The sequence below is a fragment of the Choristoneura fumiferana genome, chromosome 4 (assembly GCF_025370935.1).
Source record: "Choristoneura fumiferana chromosome 4, NRCan_CFum_1, whole genome shotgun sequence".
In the NCBI taxonomy this organism is placed as follows: domain Eukaryota; kingdom Metazoa; phylum Arthropoda; class Insecta; order Lepidoptera; family Tortricidae; genus Choristoneura; species Choristoneura fumiferana.
In genome coordinates, this window is record NC_133475.1 from 6,394,311 (window position 1) to 6,411,989 (window position 17,679).

At 37.8% G+C, this 17,679-nt stretch overlaps 1 protein-coding gene across 1 annotated transcript in view; it reads right to left on the reverse strand.

Moving 5' to 3' along the window:
* LOC141427363 (A disintegrin and metalloproteinase with thrombospondin motifs 1-like) overlaps nt 1-17,679 on the reverse strand; it is a 64,203-nt gene that overhangs the window by 13,520 nt on the left and 33,004 nt on the right. Inside the window, 6 exon segments of the mRNA XM_074086704.1 lie at nt 3,810-4,171; nt 5,853-5,961; nt 6,660-6,778; nt 10,417-10,559; nt 13,343-13,524; nt 16,626-16,758. Of these exon segments, the coding sequence (XP_073942805.1) occupies nt 3,810-4,171; nt 5,853-5,961; nt 6,660-6,778; nt 10,417-10,559; nt 13,343-13,524; nt 16,626-16,758 (1,048 nt within the window).

Below are 17,679 nucleotides of genomic sequence, written 5' to 3' on the forward strand. Positions count from 1 at the left end.
GAAATGAGACATAAAGTCAGCGGAGTGAGTTGCCAATTAACCTCAGTGGCGGAGTTGAGAGCCTCTGAATAATTAAACCCTCGGACTACGTAGGTACCTCACCATCAAAATGTTTTACTTTGCTACTCTTTTCATAGTTGTCCCTTTTGTTGGTGCAATATAATACAAAGCGTAAGTACAGAGCTTGTTGGAAACGGTTGCCAGTGTTGCCAGTAAAATTTAATGCAAGAAAGTAGCGTCTTGTGAATTATAATAATCGATAGCTTTCCGGTCGGGACTTCGTCTGCTTGAATTCGTTTATCGTGTGAAACAAGATTTGCGTAAGAGTAATTTTGCTTTAGGTAAGTTATTTGGCTATATCCTGAAACGGAGAAGCGTCAGATGGTCGATGTACTTAACAATAATATCAATTAGACATAAAATGAAAACTATAGAAACAGTCCTCCCTATGGTTCATTCATTTACTTAACAAAATGTAGATACTATTTATAAGAATTGGTTTGTGCCGGGTTAACAAATGAAATTATTCAAAGCTGATATTTGAAGTCTACTGTACCGGTTCAAGCCTTCACATCGGTCAAATTCACAAATATAATTAATTATTTTATATTATTATGAGTTTATTAAACTCAAATGATCTATTTTTATTTTAGTTCGGACAAAGCCACGCGAAAAGTCTAGTTAACTAGGACATAATAAATTAACACATTTTATGGGTTTTTAAACAATCCCACGCTGAGAACTTGAAGGACCGATATGACCTCAAGTGGTAGAAAAAATGACATAGTTGCAACAATAGGACAGTACACAGTTTTGCCTAGCTTCCTTGTGAAACATATATTTATGTTAACAAATGGAGCATGTTTTTCATATTAAATAATCAATACCCATATTTCACAAAGCTATTGCGAAACGAGATGTGGATGCCAATATATTAAAAGTAACTTGTAGTTTAATATATTATTTACTTTTACATATAATAAGAAAATTATATCACATTAGCTAAGTTAAAAGCTCGTGATAACGATGAGTCTGAACAACACACAGTTACGTTCGTTTCGTTTACTAGAGTTGGCCTACTGTTCTTGTTGCTACTATGTAGGATTGCGTTGATTTCGGAAGCATACCGAGTTGCCTGGGTTGCACGGGCATGTTTTGCTGCTGTAACTTCAGTAGCTGCGTTGGATGCTTGAGTTTAAGAGGTTTCAAGTCTTGCACGAATTGATCGAATTTGGTAGATTGCATTGTAAGGATATAAATAGGGGAGCTTTCAGGAGGGGAGGGCAGTTGTTCTTTTTCGTTCGAATACGCGAGTTCTTTAAGCAGAAGTTTTTGTCTAAGTAAGTGAGACCGGCTCACATTTTATTTTAATTAATTAATTCAATAATTAGTTGTTGTGCGTTCATTTCAAAAATAGTGTTTAATTGTTAAAGTTTACTGTTATTTTGGTTAATTCGTGTTCTGTGTTCGCAAGTTCTGGTTATTTCCTTTTATCCTTTACCTTGGCTGCACGGGGCGACTCTCCGGGGCCATCCCTTATTACCTTCTTTCCTTGGCTGCTCGGGGCGACTCTCCAGAGCCATTCCTTTTAACCATCCTACCTTGGCTGCACGGGGCGACTCTCCGGGGCCATCCCTTTACCTTCTTTCCTTGGCTGTTCGGGGCGACTCTCCGGAGCCATTCCTTTTAACCATCCTACCTTGGCTGCACGGGGCGACTCTCCGGGGCCATTCCTCATTACCTTCTAAACTTTCTGGAATTTGCGATTATAGAATACGTTAGTTTCTTAGTTTTGTATCTGCTTAAAGTAGGGACTGTACGGGACGAGGTTCCCGGTCTCCTCACCTGAAACCTAACGGTGCTATACGACAGTGTGGAGATTTAACGTCCGAAAGGACGGGATCAGGCGTTGGGATTCGACCTGGCACTCGATTTATATTTGTCTTAACTGACAGTCGAGTTACTATCCCACAGCGCGTACCCGGTCTTGGTGTATCTGCTGGGTCAGTGCATGTAAGATCGGTGGTGCTGGTCTTATCTATATATTTATATATTCCAAACATATTCTCTCTGTCCTACCTCAGGAGCATCCCTGACTACGGTCGCGAACGAGGTTCTTAGGGTGGCCTAGGATTAGGTGTTTTATAGCTAGACAGAGGTTGGCCGCCTCGCTCCCTTAGTTTAGTCTAGGGTAGTTTTCCATTGCACCTCGGAAAACTACGAGGCTTCACCTCAGGGTTCTTATTAGAATAGTGCAGATTAGCTAGATTTATAGGTTTTGATAGGCGGTTAATTTGTTTTTATTGGGGTTTAGAATTTAACTTTGTATTTGATAGTGTTTGACTAAGACTTTAGGTTCTATTACGTTGACTTGATAGGACATCCATTAAACTGCCCGACTTTTATCAAAAAGGAGGGCCATGTTTTTTATTTCTACTTATTTAATCAATTGTTTTTTGTTATTACATTTAAATTACATTTTAAAATCTGTCATTTGCTGAGAATGAATACATGCAAATGAATACTTACCAATATATAATAACAATTAAATTAGGATACGACCAAAAGCGATCCACAGTTATCTTTACCAAACCATGGGAAGAATAACTACTTCTACACTTATATAATAAATATTTTTGGTCAACGACTGATTATTATTTTATTACAAGGCAACTTGCAAATCATACGCAAATACAAGTTAGTCTCAGTTAATGACAGATTACTGACTGAAATTATCTTAAACTTTGAACTTAATTGTGAGAATATTATTGTTTTATTAATTGCTCAACTTTGAGTTGAATTGGGTGTATATATTTTGCAACTCTTAGATCCCCTTAAATTAGAAACCAGGGTTGATTTGAACATTTTAAATAAATAATTAAACGCGTTTAGTAAAATTAAGAAACACCCAAATAACTATTAAAGTAGTTTTCCTCCTGAACCTATATGAAAGGTCAGCATAGGGCATTTAGAGACCTAGTAAACCTGGTTTCTTGCGTCCTCTTTCCCCTTTGAATGACATTACATAACTACCGACTATTGACAAGTAAACTCAACTGTCTCGTGTTGGAGTCTCTTAGGGTCTATGGAACGAGAGACACAGCTACTGGTAAATAGCCAGGGAGAAAACTCCAGGGCGGAGGTGGGGCCCTAGCCTTGACACAAAACATAATTGCTTATTATCCTTCATAATTACCTTTTGTTTAAAATTTTAATAGATGTTTTAATTTGTGTAATATAGTGACAGTCATTCCTATTACTTAGTTATTCTTTTCCATTTACGTTTAGTGAGTTTGTTCTTTATTTAACAGAGTTTATTAGTTAGTTAGTTTTTATTGATGGACATCCCTTATTTCTACTAAACGAGGTTGGTTTACTATTCACAACGTAGGACACTAGACGATCACATGGCCAAATTTCCTTCTTACTTGTCCGCAGTAATTTACCTACCAAATTCTCTATTTATTAATTGTCCGATTTTTATAATTTCATCCGCTTTTTAATACGTCTTTTTATTAAAAATTAAATAATATTTAATTACATTAAATATAATTCAGGGGGGGTTACACTACACAAAATTTTGAAAGAAATTAACAAGAAGACGACTAATTGAATTGTTATGTAAGTAAGGACTCGGTTATAGACATATGTATTTAGGTTAAACAAACATTCGCGACCACATGTCGCTACGCGCTACGCTCGTAACCAGTAGTAGCGTTTTTCCGCTTTATCGCGAAAACTAGCAACGAACAGTGAACCCGAATGTGTAATGCGTTAAAAATCTTTAGCGCATAAACCACAATACTCACCATTATCATTAGGTCAGTCTGTAGCGGCGAGTCGGCAATGATATGAACTTCGGAGTCGGTCTGGTTCCAACGCAGAAGACTGCTGGCTGCCACCACTTGCCCCTCCCACATAAACTCTTCTTTTATATCTATCACGTTGCTATCCACTTCTATAATCTGCAGATTCTGCGGTACATTTGGATCGTACTTCAGGTAGTTGTTCTGCTTTTGTTCTATTTCGACCCGTTTGGAATGTTTGCTCAATTCTAAAATGTGTTTGTCTCGCTTGCGCTCTCTAATGGATATGCTAAGCGGCACCGGCGTAGCAATGTGGATGGATAGCTGGGTCGCTTCGTGCGGGATCATCGTGATTCGTGTCCAACCTGTTATTAGGGCAATCATATGATTTTATAAAGTCGTCGTAGGTCTGTTTATTGTTAGGCTAAATCATAAAGGAGAACCGACATCCTCAATTATTTCCTTGTCAAGATTTCCTACCATAAGCGATCATCTCAATGTTGGTCAAAAGCTCCATCCGTTTTAATGATTCCAGCAAGTTCTATTTTTATGTTCTTAACAGTACCGCCACTAAAATAGACATATTTTTTAGTTATTCCGTAATCGTCGCTAAACAAATCCAGTTTAGATTTTATTAGCCCCGGCGGGATGCCGGCGAACCGGCTAACCCTCTTTTGTGAAATTAAGGCAGGTGCCCATCGCATATCAGAATATTTACAGGTGCCAGATTTAGCCTAGCAATGGAATGGTTGAGTGAAATTTTGTTGGAAGCTTAAGAATTCCATGTAAATACTATCTTCATTTTTAAATAAGTACTCATGGAAAGGAGTGAAGAAGCAGGCAGGCATTAAACGTAAACCATTCGCTGTAAATTCATTCTTAATTGTGAAAGCTCTTCTACTACACACTGATTTCTAGTGCGAAGACATCAAAACTCAAGGTGATAGCTATTTCTATCGAAGTCGTAGTAACTTTCTCATCATTCCTTATATCATTCGATAATTGCGCAGTAAAACTATTGTATACCCACTACGTCAAAAAGTCTTGGGCAGAAAGGGTCCCAGTTAAAGGCGTATCCTCAAATGGAAACGCATCTTTAACGAGACCCGGCACCCGAGGGCGTAATTACTCTGGGCTGGAGGTTGGTATGTCGGGATTCAGATGTCTTTGTGAAAATTAAATCTTTTACGTTTTTATTACCTTTAACATCTATTGTTCAGTTAAGGAAAATATTGTTGGTAAAGTTTGCTATTTCTTTTTCATTAAATATGTAAGTACTTTATTAAAAAGAGCACGTTATGTCTTCGTATTTGAAGTTGAAGAAGTACGAAGAAAAGAAGTACGTATCAGAGTGAAATTTTAAACGTGATATAAAATTATTGTTTCTAACTCAGTTAATGCTGTAAGATATATAATGCATTAACTCATGATTCAAGATAAGCTAGGGGCACAGTAGTGTCATAGATAATTAGTATGTCAAAACATAATTAATAATAAGTAATTTTCTGACGTAAATAAGTCCATCGGACCATCTGCTCGATGTGGTTAAAAATTAAGTTTATATCTTCAAAGTTCAATGTTCTTAGAATGACAATGCATTAGGTACATTTATGAAACGGCCAAGTCATACTTTTTAAACCAAGGAATAGTGTTAGTATAATTAGGGCTAGTAGTAGGCTTTTCCTAGGATTTGATAACTTTTTCACAGCGTAAGAGTTATGAGCTTTGCGTTTATTCAGATAGAATGATTTCGCTGAGATTGACATCATATTGAAGCTTGAAGGCTTTCAACCTTTAAACGAAACACTACATTAAGGCAAACATATTCCAGAATATAATATTCCATAATATGAAAGCCTCCCGTTATAAACAATGTATTTAGTTAAATATGAGGTAGGTATCTGTTTGTCTAATTAACCTCTCTAACGGATCAAAGTGATTTGATAAATATAATATTATTATAGGAGAAATGAATCTAGAGGTATTATCTAAATAAATGTTTTCAGTCGAAGTCACGTCATTAAGTTTATATAAGAATGTCTCTACCTTTTCCCAGTTGCCTGGTGTAGTAATGCGTGTTATTGCTACAATAACCGTCCGGGCACCAGACACAGGCAGCGTCGGCTGCATTACATTGCCCCTTGACACAAGTACCCTGTAAGAAGCATTACTATTAATAGCTGCTGTTAGTAAAACGTGGCAACTCACGAAGTATGTCCTAAATATCCTAAGCCATAGTCGCAATGTAAAACGGCATTTTTGAGTAACAACTTTTACCTTTTTGTACGGGGTACAAAGCTGAGATGAGCAGTTAGTTAATGGACATCTGAGTTTTACCTACTTGATACTCTATACTATCTTTAGGTGTGGAACGAACTTTAAACCAGATTGCAAGGTAATATGAAAAATGATAATGACATCATAACTTTATAATGTTTTTTTTTTATTTGCAGAATATTTGCTCAAAGTTCTAAGATTTTCAAAGAGTAAGTGGACTGATCGGAATCTGAACCTGCATAACAATATCTAGGCTTATACAATGCCACTTAAAATCAAATTCATTTGTTTCTAAAACACGCCGTCTTTTAATTTGCTCTCAATTCCATACATTTCCATTGCAATCAGCACAACTGCACGCTGACTGCGTTTGAAATGTATGAGCAAGTCGGCAGTTGCGGTTACGTTGCAGTTGGAATGCAGTCCGTGCTTTCAGGTCACATTTTTCCGCATGTCAACTTACCTTTCCGCGTCACTAGATGTAGGTACCTACACTACATATGTAGGTTAAAGGACTTCGCTCGCTTTGTCCAAAGTCGAATTGTAAGTAATTAATGAAGACATAAATAAGATTACCTGGAAGCAAAGGTCGTAGGGCTTATCGTAGCTGCAGGGCGTGGCGTCAGGCAGGGACCCGAAGCTAGAAGCCTCCCCGCCCGTGTAGTCGACACACCACATTTCACATTGTTTGGATTCTGTTAACATATAATAAATAATAGCTATTGAAAAATCTTTTGACTTTGACTTTGACTTTGAATTATTTGGTGACTTCATCAACGTCCGCATGTAACTCAACCGCGCCAAATATCATTTATTTAAGTTATCTTAGCAGTTGCCATTTCAAGATTCAGTGGGAATATCGGCATAAAGAGTAGTAGTTATTCCAGACATCCAGCTATCTGCATATACCAAATTTAATTCAAATGCGTCCAACTGTTTAAGCGTGAATTAGTAACCAACATTCACACACACATAGGTTATTTCTGAATAGTTACAGTTACACAAGTATAATAATGATAGTGATTTATCACTGAACCCATTTGTCAATTTACATACACATTAAGTACCAAATTTAATAAAAATGAAACGGAAGGGACGTGTAGGTATGCAATTCATACCTACTCCTCAAAACCTCAAACATTCATCACGCACCATTACCTGTCTATTTGCAAACATATCACACTCAGGGACTGATGCGAGGACAGCATTCAAAAACGACAAAAGTCTATTGCTTAGGGAGCACTATTTGTCATCTATTATGTTTCATATCCCTGATATTGTCTATGATGTGTGTGTGTGTTAGTGTGTGTGTGTGTATGTGTGCGTGCGTGCGTGCGTGCGTACGTGTGTGTGTGTGTGTGTGTGTGTGTGTGTGTGTGTGTGTGTGTGTGTGTGTGTGTGTGTGTGTGTGTGTGTGTGTGTGTGTGTATCATAGAAAACGCAGAATGGTGAACGCTTATTAACGGCGTCGGACTAATTTCTAATACCTACTTAGTAGGGCACATTACTTAATCAAGCGGCAACCGCTCGTGGATGATCGGTATTGGACGTATTATGTTTATTGAGCAGCGCTGTGGCTTTGTTGAGGTGTGAAATAATAAATCAGTAATGCGTTTATTGTGTCGGAAACAGTTTTGGAGAAGTTCGGCTTTGAATTATTAATTGGAACAGCTTTTGCGCGCTTGGAATCTACGGTGTGTTTGTATTCTACACTACACACTCACTACATTACACACACTACATTAATCTTCACTACATTAGTCTTCTCCACTAGTGTGCCAGAGGACTATGAGTATCGTATTGGTGGTTGCCAGTTTGGATTGTAGGTACTCTGACAAAAACAGAAGCTGTGGGCTTATAACTTCTAAATTGCATTTAACCTTTTTATCAACATTCCCAGATCTCAAAACTTCTTGGTCTCAAAATACCTAAATTGCAGAATGCCTAATTTTGTTCCTTATAACACCGGAATCTTAATATGGCTTAATTTCAAAATACCTTAGTCTCATAATACCTAAACTTCAAAATCAATTTCATGGCAAAACAACATATGCCATATGCAACCAAAAGTTAAAATACCTAAATTTGTATGTTGAACAGGAACTAAACTAAAATTCAATAATCAACATTAAATTTCTCAAACACCACCCGTGTAAAAAATTAGGCATTTTGCCTTGTGGGTGTTTTCGGTTTCGGTTTTAATATTTTGTCATTTCTGTCATTCGGTATTAGAATGAATGGTGCATTTCAATCTTTAGGTAAGTATTTAGAGAATATGACATTTTAGTCAAAGTCATAATTAATTTCGTTCATTTTAATACAAGACACAATTTGAAATTTAGGTATTATGACCCCATAGTGATTTGAAAATTAGGGGTATTAGTGAATAAGGTTTTATCAAATTTAGTGGTTTTAAGCCCAAAGCTAGTTAGTATTATACTCGTATTACGTACGTATCTATACTTGTTAGTATTATAATTATACGTAATTTAATGTGGTGCTTACGTTGATCTTGCCCCAGACCTTTTCAAAGCTTAATTGTGACAACCAGGTCGTCTTCATAAGTATTAACCCATTCTAATGGCACATCCTGAATTACTTATGTATGGGGCCACACGACGAAATCAAAGTGAAATAGAGATTGGGGGTCAAAGGTGCTTTAAGTTGTGTTAGGAGTCATTACTGTTACTCTTAGATACTTGTCTAAATTCTATCCTACTAAGAAAGGAAGAAAGAAAGAAAGAAAATACATTTATTTAACGCCATAAAAAACAAACATAGAACAGATCAAGACATACATGACGCTAAATAGGTCCCCACTCTGCATAATGCCACGGCAAGCCGTGGCGCTGATTTTCAGTGAGGACCTTATCTAAAACTAACTTAGAATAAAAATAAAAAAATAAATAAAAAAAATATTAAATTGTATTATGGCAACACCGGCTTAAACAGTTCAATCGTGTGTAGTTGAATTGTTTTAAGTCACCGCCAAAAGTATACTTTGCAAATATGAATAATGCATATTACTATTAAAATGGTTATTTAAAAACAATATGCTACATACCTGACCCCTTAAAAACAAAAATACAGGTATTTCTATTAAAAGCACCTTACTTGACTAAACAATACACTACACGGAATACGATAAGGAAATACGCTAACCAAACAGTACATACATACTTAAATCATAAAAAAACAGAACGCATTCATTCTACCGCCAATTAGTAAACCGAAATCGACGGTGTGAAAAAGACGTTTCTAGCTTATATTTAGATATAAGCAAACAATAAGAGGGTCTAAAGTGCAAAAATAAATAAAAATAAATACAAGGTAAGATTGAGAGAAGTGCCTGCTTATTAATTTTCTCAATTGTACATTTCTGAAATGGTTTTTACATTTAAATTTAAAACAAGTTGTTGATTTTAGCGTGAGTAGTTATGTAAAAACGCTTGAAATTATTGTGATGAAATTTGGTATGGAGAAAATTAAAGTCGGGGACTTTATTCTTCGGGGAGTAAAACAAACGATACTTTTATCCTGTACCTACCCTTAGTGTAAGTTTTCGGTTTCAAAATAAAAATATCAAGAGATCGCGTTTGCGTTAAAATCTCAATTTGCATGAAAACACGAACATCGCCAACGTTCCGCAAGAGGCGCTGTTCGAGTTTCCATATATATTGATATTTTAACGCGAACGCGATCGAGACGTATTTTGTAACCGAAAACTTAGAATAAGGGTACTGGAAAACTGCACATTTCCCCGCGGGAGTAGTTGAACAAATTATTCGCAGACGAAATCGTTTTATAATAATACTAGCGACCCTATCTTTTGAATGGAATGTCCGATTTGAATAATTTAAAAAGTAATCTACAGGTATTGAAAGCGTCTTGAATATGAAATTATTTATTTGGATAAGGATTAATAAAAAGGTATGGATAACATGGTCTGATTTTAGTCGGCATTTCAGTCAACTTTTAAAATGTAAAAAAGTAGTAATAGTGACATAAATACAATAGTTGGACATATGGTATCGCGAAGTTTTTTCGCGATATTCTTTAATATCGTAGAATATTTTTTTGTTCTATCATCAATAGTTTTCATGGCAACTTTTTTTACACTTTGAGTTACATTATTGAAGTTTTAGTACGGAACCCTAATTTTTTCTGGTAATAAATATAGCCTATGGCACTTTGGAATAATTTAGCATTCTAATAGTGAAAGAATTTTTAAAATCGGTCCTGTAGTTTTTGAGTTAATTCGTAACAAACATCCAAATCTTTCTTCTTTATAATATTAGTACTTATAGAAGTATAGATTAGCAGGTTGTGTTACCGTCCGGGTGTATGTGCGGTATGAGCGACGAACTCCGCCGACGGCACCAGTCGGCGCGGGCGTCGCGCGTGGCGGCGCAGGCGACGCCGGCCCAGCACGTCGCCACCTGCGACCCGCCGCCTTCACACTCCTCGGATAGCGACCTGCGAGGATACAATGGTACATCTGTACTAAGGTCAGCTTTACCTGGCCAACATCACCACGGCCACTAAACTTCAAACAGCGCGGCGCCAGTGCGCTACTGAATTACAGATGTACGGTTTCGAGCATTTGACACACCCCATAATCAGGATCTTGTTACAAATCGTAATGTATGGTAATGTTTCATGCTATTGCGCCGCTCCGTTTCCCGTTATGACGCCGCGCCGTGGTAATGTGGCCAGGCCCTATGAGCAGCCTTTTGCCTATGTAGACAACAGTGCCATCCACTATGTGCAATCTCTCTGGTATTGAGAATGTCAGATGTCTCTCACCTTCATCCTTCTCTTATTACATAATAAAAAACCGGCCAAGAGCGTGTCGGACACGCTCATAATAGGGTTCCGTAGCCATTACGAAGAATTAAGTAATATTTTTCGAAGGATTTCGTATTTTGTACGGAATATTCCAAGATAGTTCCTGAGCAAAGTCGCGGACGGACAGATATACAGACAAACATGATGAAACGATAAGGGTTACGTTTTTGCCATTTTGACTACGGAACCCTAAAAAGGGGTCATGGATTGAGATATTTTTTGACGTTTTTTTGACGGAGTCTACCTCTATAAGAAAGGATATTTTATCGTCAAAGCTTCTATTCATGAAGATAAATACGAGTAGTAGTAGGAATAAATATTGTTATCTTCCACCTTTATTTGCTTTATTTCAAGTAAACGATAACATGTCATGTCAGATCGGGACATGGGCGTCAAATATCCAACAGTGATTTACGACAACACGTTGCCTAGTGTTAAGCAAATAACATATACATTACACATACATATACATTATTAAAAAATGTACGCAGCTGTGATACTATAAATTTATAAAATTAATTTATTTAGAAGGAGAGTAGAGAAAAAGGCACAAAACAAAGGCATTTCACGACAAAATGAGACATTTATGAAAAAATCTTATGCTAGGAAGGTATTCTTTGTTTTTTACCGAGGGGACATAATATATTGCTAGATACCTTAATAATATCACAATTTCACGTGTTTTATGTATAAGTACAGTCAATGGAAAGAACTGAAACGTGTACCAGGGTTTTACTAAGGTTATGTCGACATCTCACACATCTGCCAACGAAATAATTGAGAAATTCATTGAAAGTTCCACCCTGGTACGCGATTCGGTTTCCTCAACTATACAATAAAGAGATACACTTAATAAAATACAAGTACTAAGATTGGGATATCGCAACGTTCTTCGATTGAATAAAGTGAAATATTGAAGTTAAGAAATACAAGGTCCTCTCCCCCTATTCCTTAACTTCAATATGTCACCTTTGCCCAGCAGTGGGATATTACCACAGGCTAATAAAATAAAATGGAAGTTTCCTTTTTTTTTAAGTTTCCTTACATCAGCAACTTAGGTAACCTTTTTGATTACGTATTCCTCAATTCTGCGCTGCAAAGGTTTTATTAAGTATTCCATTTCAAGCGTTCGTCCATTTCCTTAAACACTTTTCTTCGTCACACTTACCCGGTGCTTCGTAAAATGGCAGGTATAAAGCGATTCCGCCGAGATCGAAAAACTTTATTCGAGCACGTTGACTGTTACTTCGACTTTTTTTCGACGGGTGTTAGTTATCTAAGAAAAGTTGGATTCAACTCGTGTCATAGTTAGTTTTATTCGTGACGTGAACGTTTAGCAAAGAAACATCGCTAAACACTTTTGATGGTTCTTCACGTACGGTCAAGGACTTTAATTCATTACTCACCATGGAACCTTTTCAAAGGGAAAGTCATTACGATTTTCCTTGTTAATTAACGCGATGTCACTATGACGTTTACTGTGAAATGGTTCCATGTTGGCTCATGAATTCATAGAAGACCATAAGGGTCTTGACTGTACCTATGGTAGGAGCTATGCGAAGGTCAATAATAATTAATGCTTCAATTTTTGATTAAAAAACCAGTAGAAAAGAAATGCGTATTTCTGCAAATAAAATACTGATCTGTATAATCCACTGCTGACGAAAGGATTAGCTGAATTTCTGAAATAGCCTTGGAAACCGCTTTTGAATAAGCTTCATTATTGAATGCCCATTTTACAGGCTAATTCAAACAGATATTTTTATTTAGCCATTGCATTGCACACCATTTTTCAGGACAAAAATATGTAAACGTAATGTCTGTGACATTAACGTGCTACCTTTAGAAATGCTCATTTAATAGTCCTCAAGTGATGGAATATTAAATGAGCATTTATACTACTCGCATTCGTTTCTGTGATCTCGTGACATCTGGGACCTAAAAATGACAATAAAGTTAATTTGGAAATAGGCTCCGCAGGATTCACATTTATTTTTTGGAGTCTACCCGCGCTTTTGTAAAGACCATCATTACCAGGAAGAAGTACCATAAAAACTTCATAGAATAGGTACATGCAGTGCAATATACAGCCACTGAACGTGCACGAGTGTACCGGGTAGATCAGGGGTTGAGGTGAAACTCCCTCTCCTTCACTGTCCTCGCTGCATGCATTTCATCCTCAGTCTAATGCGACCCTAGACGTGTTGATAGCACTTCCGCATTCCGCTTGTGGCTAATCAACCATGTGTATAATTTGTAGTTTGTACTGATAAAGTTATCAATACTATATTTGTAGGTAGTCTTGTTGATGGGATACCTAGGGCTCATATAGCCATAGCTGGTGCTGGATCGAATCCGATCTGAAGCACCTGAGAATCTTTTTCGTTTAATAATATCTTAGATAAAGTTACCCTTTGTATCGGCAGCGCCTGCTCCGTGTACGTAGCCCGTATCCACAGTCAGCGCTGCAACCGCTCCAAGCGCTCCACTCGTCCCAGCGCGGGCGCAGCTCTTCGGCCGCCCCACCCGCGCTGACGGGGCTCCCCGGCCCGCCGTGACCCGGCATGGGCTCGCACACTTGGTCGACACACCACTGTTAAAAAAGGTAGAGTGAAAGACAATATTACGGTGATGATAAAATAATGGTTTCAAGGAGACTCTGACATTCGTTTTGACGTGTCTTTACATTCCGTAGAAGTCATCGGACTGACTGCTAAGTGAGATCAGCTTGACAGTCACTGATTCACTACGAGCTACGAGGCAACAGACCCTCGGATTAGTTCTGTTAACTGGCATAAGACGAGGCAGTTTTCTGAAAATGATTCTTCTTTCTTTCTTTTGAAAAGTTACAGAAAAGATAGACAGGATTGAATCAGCAATTTTTACGACTAACCTCAGCAAATCAGTGCAATAAATTTTCGAAGTGTTTATTGTATTGGATTTCGTATGCTCGAAACTCGTGTAAATAAGAGTATGATGCATATAAATATAAATATCATGGGACAATTGACACCAATTGATCTGGTCCCAAAGCTTGTAATACTATGGGTACTAGGCAACGAATAAATATACTTATATAGATAATTACATATTAAACGTCCAAGACTTGAGAACAAACATTCGTTTTATTCATAAAAGTATCTGCCCCGACCGGGATCGAACCCGGGAGCTCAAGCTTCGTAGTCAGGTTCTTTAACCACTACCTAGGCTATCAGGTCGTCATTGTTTTTTCATTTCCGCTCATTGATGAACTAGCTCTCAAAACTCCACTGACGACATTAAGATCAAAAATAATGTTAACTTATTTGTTCAGAAAGTGAATTGGGCGGTGTTTAATTTTAACATCATCATCTTGGATTTAAAAGCCACACGACTGTCAAAGCCTGGGGTTCTACTAAAGTAAAATTATTACACCACTACACTAAATCGCACGCATATTTTTCAGCTCTTAAATTCAGCGGACAAGAGCGTAATATTTTATGCTGTTCCACTTTCATTCAAACCTTGAATGAAACTTTTTAACAATAAAGAAAATAAAGAATTTGAGATCTTAACTAAGCAACTTACTTAACATTTTAAACATTTCGTACTTTTTCCACTTTGCGTTCTCCTTTACGGTACTTTAGAGTATTAGGAAACTTTGTGAGCCCTTTGTGAAGAGTTCCTTTGTGCAGGAGGGGGTACGAGAAATGCTGTCCGTGTTTAAGCAAATCTTCCGATCGGACTCCCTAAGTTAGTTTCAATTAGGTCAATAATGTTTTGAACTTTCAGCGCTCGAAATAAACGTAAAGTTTAATCCAACCCAAGACCCGATAACGTGGAGTAAGATGCAGGCATCAACAAATTTAACAGGTAGAAACTTCGAATCGCTAAAGCTTCAGTGGCTTAGTTTGTTTTCGTATTCTATTGAGATTAAGAAATATATTTTGTTATTATGCGTGGGTTTTCCGCGTAGAGGTTCTAATTTTTTTTACATACTAGAGTTTACCCGCGGCTTCGCACGCGTTAACTATTCGATCTGGTCGTTACAATTGAAATTCCGGGATCTTACAAAATTCCCCTGGGAATTCCCAAAATTTATATCGTGGTCTAAATTGAGGTTGTGTTAAGAACAACTGTCCAAAATTTCAAGACCTTAGGGTCCCAGAGGTTGAAGTTTCAAGATCTGTTATGTTCTGTTCTGATCTGTTTCAAGTTTCTATCCCCGTCCCGTGGGAATATCGGAATAAAAAGTAGCCTATGTGTTATTCCAGACGTCCAGCACCTACATACCAAATTTCATGACTCTAAGCCCAACGGTTGTTATTTCGAGATTTTAACCCTATCCCGTGGGAACATCGGCATAAAAAGTAGCCTTTGTGTAATTCTAGACGTCCAGCTATCAACGTACCAAATTTCATCCAAATACGTCCAGCCGTTTTAGCGTGAAGGAGGATCTTTTTAGTGAAAGCTGTAAATGTATCGTATTAAAAATAATCTTAGCAAATAGTCTTTCCACTTACAGGTATAACTAGGTATTGCTTTATTTTAAAATCTATTAGTTTAACGCGAGAATGATATTACCTTGTCGTTATTTTTTATACGAATAATCTCTGAACGTGAGCAGACAACAGCTATTCTCGTCTAGTGGTATCTATATAAGGCAGGCCGGCACGCTGATGCTTTTATGTTATCAGCTGTGCTCAGCTCTCACAATTTGCATAGCACAAAAAATATTCACGCAGGCTTTATTGACAAATTTATGCTTACACACGTGCGTTACGCGTGGATACACGAGCGCCCGTCGTATCTCAAGAGAGGTGGGATCACTTTACATTCCCAGATTTGTGATTTGGTTCAATCAAGGTCGGGGAAACAAGACGCCTCTTGGCAGCATTATTTTTGTAATGTCACTACGAGTAGAAGTCGTAATGTTTTACCTGACTATGGTGAGGCACAGGAAGGGTCATGATTTAACCACTCTATGTTTATGTATTTTTCGACCATCAATAAGATGAAATCCCTTTAATTAAATCAGTAAAGGATGGCATTAACCGATTATATGCACGACCAAGCCTAATGTGTAGGTGTAGGTGTAGAGTTTGAAGTTAGGTCTTGTAGAGTAAAGAAGCTAGGCTCGACATGAGTTCTGATCGATTTTTGACAGTGCGAGCCATGAAGTGTCATCTTGTGACATTTTACATGAAAATGTTTTTTCATCACACTTGCTCGTAAACAGTGTCGTAACATGCAGGCTACCTTGGTTGCAACCCCCCAAATAAAACCCTCGACCTTGATGTGCTTGTCATGAAACCCGTGGTCGGTAAATGAGTCATTGCCCGTACTAATTTTCATGTCATGAAGCCCAAGGTCGGTAAATGAGTTACTGCATGGTGTGCTGCTGCTCCATGCGCGCTGCACACGCACGCCATGCACATGCTGCAGAGCGCTGCCAAGAGCGCAGCCAGCGGTATCGGCAATTTTTGAAAAAATATTAGTTTTTTTTTTTAAATATACATTTTGTGAATGTGATGAAAAACATTGTATGTCGCACGGGCGGTACTAGAATTACGAACATCGACTCATTAAAGCCCTCAGTCTTCGACTTCGGGCTTCTAATAGACTCTCGTTCGTAATTCCTTATTTACCGCCCTTAAGACACAATGTACTATTGATGGGATACGTATTGGTACGATTGTTAAAGGGGATACACACCTGGTTGACTCCACAGGGCGTGCCGTCGAGCGGCGCGGCGCGCTTGGAGCGGCACACGTTGGGCTGGCCGCGGTGCGCGCACCAAAGCCGCGTGCACGCAGCGCGGACCTTCACCGACTTGCACACCGAAAACCTGGCCACAGAACACCTTGGTCCATTATACGTTTACGTCCAAGATCACAGGTCTCCCTACAAAGGGGAGGGCTTGGGCTATAGTTCCCTCATGGGCCCAGTGCAGAATGGGAATTTGACACATACCAATGAATTTAAAATATTTCGATTAACAAATCCATTAAAAGAACTTAAATTTTCAAGGCACTGAAATTTCCACGTCTGACCACGTAAGACTATTTCATACACATAAATCCGCGTGACAAACAATAATTAAGTACGTCATGGCTTTGGTTGATCCTTTATTTTTGATCAAATTATCTAACGGGATAGTCTTTGTTCTCAATTATCGAACGACGACAGCTCAGGAACGCGACTCGACCTAAATTCCAGTCATTCACTTGCATGGGGTGGGTTAAAGTAGAACCCATTTCGATGTACTCCGAGATGAGAGAGCCGGTTTCAAAGCAAAAAAAAAGTAAGTATTTCAAAGTTATGTGCGACTACATTGAGTGACATTGAGGTCGTATGGTTGGTTTGGTTCTGATCTAGTGATAACAAATCTATTGTAGTCACATAGATCAATGCCAAATATTTTCTACCATCTGAAAAAAATAAATAAACCGGAAATGTCTTGATAATTAATTATGTTGACATCTCTTGACGAAGGCAATGGGATACCTTGTTATGTTTTTTGTTTTTTAATCAATCAATCATTTTATTTGTCATTTATTGATTTATTGATACAGCAACTAACTACTTTCTTCAATAGAAAATTTTAAGAACCGCTGCAAAATGGAACTGGACTCCCTCATGAGTAAGTGGCACCGTTTAAAACTCGTTTCTTTTCTTGGGACCCCATCAATTTTTAGACATATTTGTTACTGGGTGTATAGATCGTGATGACATTTAATATCTATTTACCCACGAATCATTAAAAACG